Source organism: Lepus europaeus, chromosome 7 (assembly GCF_033115175.1).
Source record: "Lepus europaeus isolate LE1 chromosome 7, mLepTim1.pri, whole genome shotgun sequence".
Taxonomy (NCBI): Eukaryota; Metazoa; Chordata; class Mammalia; order Lagomorpha; family Leporidae; genus Lepus; species Lepus europaeus.
Window position 1 is genome coordinate 16,036,090 of NC_084833.1, and position 8,905 is coordinate 16,044,994.

General features: G+C 37.6%; 1 protein-coding gene and 1 pseudogene across 1 annotated transcript; both read right to left on the minus strand.

The window, feature by feature from the left end:
* Window positions 1-387: 387 nt before the first annotated feature.
* On the minus strand, window positions 388-4,250 carry LOC133763671 (olfactory receptor 4P4-like; annotated as a pseudogene).
* Window positions 4,251-5,920: 1,670 nt separating this feature from the next.
* Window positions 5,921-6,832, minus strand: LOC133764292 (olfactory receptor 4P4-like). The gene has a single exon (XM_062197964.1). It carries the CDS (start codon window positions 6,830-6,832, stop codon window positions 5,921-5,923), a length of 912 nt encoding a protein of 303 aa, XP_062053948.1.
* Window positions 6,833-8,905: the final 2,073 nt, after the last annotated feature.

Genomic DNA, 8,905 nt, shown 5'->3' on the forward strand with positions numbered 1-8,905 from the left:
GGTAGACATTAGCCTTTGTTTTTGAGGGAGATTGTTGAACAGAATTGGGAATTTCTGTGCAGTTAAATGAAGGAAGAAATGTAGATGCATGCCTTGGAAGCAGACCGCCATTTACATATCAAAGGTCATGCCCAAATTTACTAACCTTTTTTTTTTTTTTTTTTTGACAGACAGAGTGGATAGTGAGAGAGAGAGACAGAGAGAAAGGTCTTCCTTTTTGCCATTGGTTCACCCTCCAATGGCCGCTGTGGCTGGCGCATCGCGCTGATCCGAAGCCAGGAGCCAGGTGCTTCTCCTGGTCACCCATGCGGGTGCAGGGCCCAAGTACTTGGGCCATCCTCCTCTGCACTCCCTGGTCACAGCAGAGAGTTGGTTTTACAACTTGTTTTAGTAGTGATCTATTTCACTGGGGCCACAGTAGGGTAAAAAGATGGCCAGGAGAAACTGGCCAAAGGAATGCAGGAATCCCCCAACACAGGAAGCAGCAATCATGGCATTACATCTCTCTCTGTTCATGATGACGGTGGTGTAGTGCAGAGGCTTGCAGATGGCCACGTAGCGGTCATAGGCCATGCTTGTGAGGATGAAGATCTCAATACCCCCAAAGAAATGCATGGTGAAGAGTTGTGTCATGCATCCATTGTAGGAAATGATCTTCTTTGTTGCCAGTAAGTCCGTGATTAGCTTCGGAGTCACAGTGGAGGTGTAGTACAGGTTCACCCTCCAATGGCCGCCATGGCCGGCGCGCTGCGGCCGGCACACCGTGCTGATCTGATGGCAGGAGCCAGGTGCTTCTCCTGGTCTCCCATGGGGTGCAGGGCCCAAGGACTTGGGCCATCCTCCACTGCACTCCCTGGCCACAGCAGAGAGCTGGCCTGGAAGAGGGGCAACCGGGACAGAATCCAGCACCCCAACCGGCACTAGAACCCAGTGTGCCGGCGCCGCAAGGCGGAGGATTAGCCTGTTAAGCCACGGCACCAGCCCCAAATTTACTAACCTTGTTACATGTGTCCCAGTCCTCCACTGGGGGACCTTAGGGGAATCTTCCCCAACCTGCACCAAGGAGGCTGTCAGGTCCAATAACACTGTGCTGATAATGTCCTAGGAGGAATTTAGGGAATTACATGCCCAGAAAGCCCCCCATCCAGCAATGTCTCAGAAGAGAGAGCAGGAAGAACAAATGGTGAGCCCATACCCAAATCTGCAATAACTCCATTCTAAAGTGATTTGGCTCTCAGTTCATTACTGAGTTTCCCATTTAGCATGTCACATGTGTTCTTTTCATTAAACTTGGCAAGCATACATACTGCTACTCTGTTTCACATCTGAAATTCTTTCCTGGTGCAAAGACAAGAACCTCTGATCAGGCATCTTGTCTAACAGAATATGGAGTACGTCTCTCTCTTCCATTAAGGTTATTCACATTCCAATGACTTTGTCTAGGATAGTTTACAATTCTGTAGATATAGAAATTAATCCGTAGAAAATAATAGTGGAGAAAATTATCCTTGTCCTTCAAAATGAAAATTATGTCCAGGGGAATGTAATTGTTTTCTACCCTGTGGATATCTACCAAATTTCTTACTAGACTATATATATGTAATGATTTTCTTCTTTTCTGAATCAAAGGTAATATCTTATTGGTTTCCACATTAAATATTGGCCTAAATAAAATTACATTTTTTTTAAAGATTTATTTTATTTATTTGAAAGACAGAGTTACAGAGAGAGGTAGAGACAGAGAGAGAGGTCTTCTATCTGGTTCACTCCCCAGATGGCCGCAACGGCCGGAGCTGCGCTGATCCAAAGCCAAGAGCCAGGAGCTTTTTCCGGGTCTCCCACATGGGTGCAAGGGCCCGAGGACTTGGGCCATCCTCCACTGCTTTCCCAGGCCATTGCAGAGAGCTGAACTGGAAGTAGAGCAGCTGGGACTAGAATCAATGCCCATACTGCATGCCGGAGCTTCAGGCCAGGGCTTTAACCTGCTGCGCCACAGTGCAGGCCCCATAAAATCTACATTTGTATGAGATCCACGACCATTTCAAAATTGATTCTTTAATAGAACCCATTTCTATCATATGAAATACAGCTGTCTTTTCTGTCTTTTTAAATTCCTCAATGTCTTCAATTCTGATTTCTCTTCTTTCTATACTGATTGTACCTGATTTCCCACCTCCTAGTTTTATTGCAAGAAGAAGTTTTCACTACTCTTGTTACTGGAGCTATGTTTATCAAGATTGTCCATGATATATTAAGAATTTCACAGAAGTAATCACTCTTCTTTCACTCACATCATTTTTAAAGATATATTGATCTTTTTTTTAATCAAAAGGCAGACTTACAGAGAGAGAGAGAGAAGGAGATAGAATGAGAGAAATCTTCCATCCTCTCATTCACTCCCCAGATGGACTCAACAACTAGGGCTGGGCCAGATGGAAGCCAAGAGCCAGGGGGTTCCTCCAGGTCTCTCAGGTGGGTGCAGGGGCACAAGCACTGGGGCTATCCTATATTGCTTTCTCAGGCGCATTAGCAGAGAGCTGGATTGGAAGTAGAGCTACCAGTTCTCAAACTAATGTCCATATGGGATGCTGGTAGTACAGGCAATATTTAATATCTATTATATGTGTTTATGTAATTATTTAGTGACTTCCTCAACTAGTATAAGTTCACAAAGTTAGTGGTTTCAGTTTTTTTTTTTTTTTAAACTGTGTTCCTCATGTAATGGCTGGCATAATAAATTATCAATTTTTGGAATGAATGACTAAGTAAATGAAAATGACTAAGGAGAAAAAAATCTCTGACAGAATATAATCTAGAAGAGATGGATTTGCTGATAGATGTATTTACAACACTGATTTCTTAATGTTACTCAGAGCTGTGAATATCCTACTAAAAATAGAAAAGTAGTGTTTCAGAGGTGCATTTTTGGTCTAGCAGGTAAGACACAGGTTGGACATCTCATCAGACTTCCTGGCCTCGAGTCTCAGTTCCTTATTCCAGCTTCAGCTAGTGCATACTTTGGGATGCACCAGGTTATTATTCAAGTATCTGGGCCTCTGCAACAAATGTGGAATGCTCAGGTTGAGTTTCCAGCTCCTAGCTTCAAGTTGGCCCAGCCCTGCGATTAGTCATTTGGGAGGTCTTTTTCTTTCTCTCTGGCTCTCTTTTCCCCTTAATCTCTGGCTCTCTGCCTCTCAAATAATAGTGAAATATTGAAGAAATTAAACCTATATTTCAATTTTAGATACAAATTTCTCTACTACCATAAAATGTATGCCACTTTGTGGGCCAAATTCCAAGCCCAAAGGTTTAAGAAAAATATCATTAAAACATTTTTTGCAATGTGCTTTTATTTTTCAATATAAAATTGTCTTATTTTCTTTTGCCCAAATATTTCCTGTGGTTAATAATATTGAAACCATCTGAATTATCAATAAGTTGAATTTTCAAAATCCATTTGGTATACTGAAATTAATAATTGATTGCATATTATTTTAATTGCTTAAGTCCTCATATTCTCATTCATCTCATTAAAGGTAGGAAAATTTATCAGATCTATGAATTTGTAACTGTTTAAACTGCATCTAGTCCTTTTCTTTTATAAACAGCTTGGCTAATTAGTTTCTTCATATTAACTCTATACTCTCTTTGAAAATAAAATTTGAAAACAAACTTTTCTCATGGCATATTTCATTTCTTCATTTCTCAGCATATAGATTAAGGGATTGAACACAAGTGCAATGATGGTATAAAACAACAGGACTACTTTATCCTCTGGGAGAGCAATAGGATGTCTAGGGTAGGAGCAGATTGCATGTCCAATAAAGTAAGATGAGCACAGTGATATGAGACCCACAAAAAGGGAGGGTATTGCATCTTCCTTCAGTGATGTCTTTCAGTACATAGTATAATGTCATAAGAAATAAATAAGATAACAAATCTCACTAAGGTGATAATTCCTGAATTGGCAACCACAAGGACACCAGTGATGTGGATGTCAGTATAGGCAAACTTTAATAAAGGAAAAATATCGCAAAACTAGTGATCAATTCATTAAGACCACAGAGGGGCAACTGGGTTGTCATGGATAATTGAAAGGACTGGGAAGCTCCACCAGTCCAAACAGCTAGAACTAGGAGACTGCGTTTTGTCCTCTTCATGAAGATCATGTAGTGAAGAGGTTTATAAATGACAACATAGCCTTCAAAAGCCACGGCAGTGATAATAAAGATCTCAATGCAGCCAAAGAAATGCAATAACCATAGAAAATAGTTTTAGTTTCTTTTACCAGGGCATCAATCAATTTGGGTGTAACAGTAGAGGTACCACAATGTACCGATCCGAAGCTTGGAGCCAGGTGCTTCTCCTGGGCCATCCTCCACTGCCTTCCCGGGCCATAGCAGAGAGCTGGCCTGGAAGAGGGGCAACCGGGATAGAATCCGGCGCCCCAACCGGACTAGAACCCGGTGTGCCAGCGCCGCAAGGCAGAGGATTAGCCTGTTGAGCCACGGCGCCAGCCGTGGTCACTCTGTTTTCTAAGAGATCATTTATCATTGTATTCTTCTGGGGATGCAAATAAAGGCATTTCATCAAATCTTTGCTTTCTCTTCTGAATCCTCTGGAAATATATACTTCATAATAGTTAAAAGATTATGTACTATGGGCAAGTATACAACGATTTGTGTTGTAGTGATAGCTGAATGTTGATTTGTTTGTTTCAGCCTCCATTTGTTTTCCTGCTAATTATATGCGAAAGCATTTGGTTCTAAAACCCACAGTTAATTATTTACCAATTTTTTTTTAATTTTATGATGCAAATACTTTGTATCTTAAATAAAAACTGATCACGCCAGTGCTGAAGCTTGGCTGCTAGAGCACCAACATTGTCTACATACAAAAGGAACAATCCTAAATATCTACAGGTGCATCCAGCCTTACTGCTGCTATTTCATCCATGATTCACACATAGGAAGAAAAGGCCAAAGTGAGCCTGCGTCGTGCTAAAATGTGTTAAGCCTCTGTCTGCAATGCTGGCAGCCTATTTGGGAGCCAGTTCTAGCGAGTCTCAACTACTCCACTTTCAATAAGCCTGGGAAAGCAGTGGAAGATGGTCCAAGTGCTTCAGCCTCTGCAACCATGTGGGAGACCTGGAAGAAGCTCCTGGCTTCTGGCTTTGGATCAATTGTCCCAAATCCAGTTGTTGCAGCCATCTGGGGTATGAACCAGCAAATAGAAGACCTATCTAATGCGCATTCTCTCTCTGTTACTCTGCCTTTGACATAAATAAATAATTCTTACAAAACTACCACCACAACAAAACTGAACAAAAGGGAGGACAGCGGTAAGTGTTCAATGTTTTTAGCAATTGATCTTACAGTATCTTTACTAATGTTTTATTTTGTTTTCTCCAGTGCAGAGTCAACATAGTTCACATTGAAAAGCAACCTCAAACCAGACTCTATTATATTGACTTCTTGTTGCATAATTATCTTCTAAATATTATGTTGAATCAATAGTGTCATAAATTAAAACTGTTTAGTTTATAACTGCTTTTGCATATCAAACTTTCTTTATATGATCTGTTAAAGCCAATAAAGCTCAAATTTTATATTAAAAATAAATTAAAGCTTCCTTTTTATTTAATAATATACTCTTCAGTATATCAGTATCTTAATTTTGGTGGACCATATAACTTTTATGCATGTAATGACCCTCACACTATCTCAATACTACCCAAATAATTGCATTTTCAATTTTGTACAGTAAATTAATATTTCATAATCAGTTGTTTTAATTTCATAATATAATTATATCCTCCATAAATAATTCTAGTATAATAATTAATCTACAGAATATTTCTTGAATTTCATACCTTTATATTTGTTTCTACCTGCATGTCACATCCTTGTTTTTGGTTTAGCTATCTTTGACACCAAACTCTTCTCATGGCGTTTTTCATCTCTGCATTTCTCAAAGTATAGATTAAGGGATTAAACATAGGAGCAATGATGGTGTAAAAAAGTGCAAATACTTTATCCTCAGGGAAAGTGGTAGGAGGTCTAAGATAAGAAAATATTGCAGGTCCAAAAAATAAAAGTATCACAGTGATATGAGAGCCACAGGTAGAGAGGGCCTTGCGTCTTCCCTCAGAGGAGTGGTTTCTTAGAGTGAATAATATAACAACATAAGACATAAATAAAACCACAAATGTCACTAAGGTGACAATTCCAGAGTTGGCAAGCACAAGGATGCCAGTGATATGAGTATCACCACAGGCAATTTTTAGCAAAGGAAAAATATCACAAAAGTAGTGATCAATTTCATTAGGACCACAGAAGTGTAGCAAGATAGCGATAGACAGTTGAGGAAAGGAATGGGCTGCTCCACCTGCCCAAGCAGCTGAAACTAGGAGTTGGCATTTTGTCCTGTTCATGATAATCATGTAGTGGAGAGGTTTGCAGATGGCCACGTAACGGTCAAAGGCCATGACTGTAAGGATTAAGACTTCAATCATTCCAAAGAAGTGCATGGCAAACACCTGCCACATGCAGTTACTATAGGAGATGGTTTTTCTTCCCACCAGCAAGTCACCAATAAATTTGGGTGTCACACAGGAGGTGAAGCAGATATCCATGAGAGATAAGTGGCTGAGGAAGTAGTACATTGGCTGGTCAAAAAGAGGGCTGCATGTGATGGAGATCAGGATCAGGAGGTTTCCCATCAAGAGGGCCACATAGCACAGTAGGAAGAGCACAAAGCAAACCGCTTGTATATTCTGGTCATAGGAAAGCCCCAGTAGAATGAACTCTGAGATATTCCTCTGGCTCTCCATGTATTTCACTACATTGTACACACAAAAGACGTAAATATCTGAAAATAAAACAAGATCTGTATACAAATAGATGCAGAAAAACAACACAAAACATTTAAAAATTAATTAGCCTGAATTTAACAATAATTTTAATTGAAATTTCTTATCTAGAATTCCATTATACATCATTCATACTGATATACTTCAACTTAACCAAAATAATGAAAGAATATTTCCAATAATACTTTATCACAAAGAAAAAATATTCTTAATGATTCTATATTATTTAGATAACAACACACATTTAATTTATATAACAAGTATATTTGGCACATTTGAAAATATGTGTGACTAACCAATAGAGCCACTTTTACAGTATAGTCTCGATAAATTTGTTGAATTATCTGGAAGTATATTCTTAGATATGTTTTAAAATTAATTTCCTTAAATTATTATGTATAAAATGTAGTATTTCCTGCCATGTGATTAAATGATACAATTGGTCATTTAAAATCAATGTAGTTGCAGACATGTTAACAAGTTAAGAGTTGGTCTGGGCATTTTGCACCCTCTGAGATAGCAGGTGATGGCTCAAGTGGTTGAACACATGCCGCCCTTGTAGTATACTCAAATTGAGTTCCAGGCTCTCTACTTTGGCATAGCCCAGGTCAGGCTATTGTGAGAATTTGGAAAGTGAACTAGAATATGGGAGATCTATCTCTCTCTTTCTCTCTCCCTCTCTCTCTTCTTTCAAACACACAAATAAATAAAAAATTAAAATGTATCTTAATGGAAAAATTGTTGAAAATTATGTACCAAAATATACAATGCAAAGTATATAGATCTGTGAAAAATAATTAGCAAATCCATTTACTTATCATATGAAGAGTGTTTTGTATTGAAATTTAATTCATATTTGCTAAGCTGAAGGCAAAGGGAAGATAAAACATAATTGCATATGTATTTTCAAGTTGTTTTACATTTTGTGACTTTTGTTAGGGATATCACATATTTATTTACAATATAGGAAATAAAATCAATAAAAGAAACAATATAGAATGTATCTGTTCTTAACAATCAGTGTTTCTTAATTGAATTAGTGCTGGATCAAAAATTCATAAATTTGGATCTTTGAATCTTGTATACAATGCTGATTATTTTTAAACAGAGGAAATTAAATCTGAGCTATTTTATCCAGTGGTGGAAAATTAAATGACTTGCAATGGAGATGCAAATACTGCAGCATACTTACTACTTTAGTCTGCATGTGACGAGGGTCTGTCTCAATAGCTAGAAACTCCAAATGACTAAAAATCATAGGATGTCTTTTTGCAAAGTTATTCAGAAACCATTGAATTCAGTGAATCAAAACACCAAAATTTATGTCTTTAGGATTATTTTGGATCATAAATAGATTGATTTATGGCATTTCAAAATGTTCAAATGGTTGAAACCAATCATATTTGAATTTATTATTCAATCCTAATTTCAACAAAGGGAAAAACCTCTATTTGCTTTATGACATTTAAATTTCTAAAAGTCATTTAAACCATTTGTTTACATTTTTAATTTTTGTTTTTACCAAACCTTACTAATTATCTGGCTCACAGTTTTCAGAAATGAAGAGTTTGTTAGTATCTTTAATACATTTTTATTTCATTGACGAATCTCCTAGCCTTATTGAAACTAATGCTGCTTCTTTGTTTCATGGATGGTGCATTGCTTATATACAAATGTATTTACTTACCTAAATCAAATATTCCAAGATAACTGCTACACAGTTAGGTTAGTGAATTCCCTAATTGGATATTACTTACCTTTGCTGCATTAGATGGACCTAATAGTTTTCAGGACAGGAAGCTCTTGAAAGGTAAGAGGTATTCATCTTTAGAGATACTAAAAAATAAATTTCACAATTCCTTGATAAAAATATATAAGAATGTATATAAGCAATAAAATAGGATTCAGTGAAGGTCATTGAAACTTGAAGATTTCAGTAACTGTCCTCATTCTCAATTAGAATGTTGATTATATATAATGTACAATTAAAAATAAAATGTGCCAACATGGTTTTACAATAATCAAATTATCTTG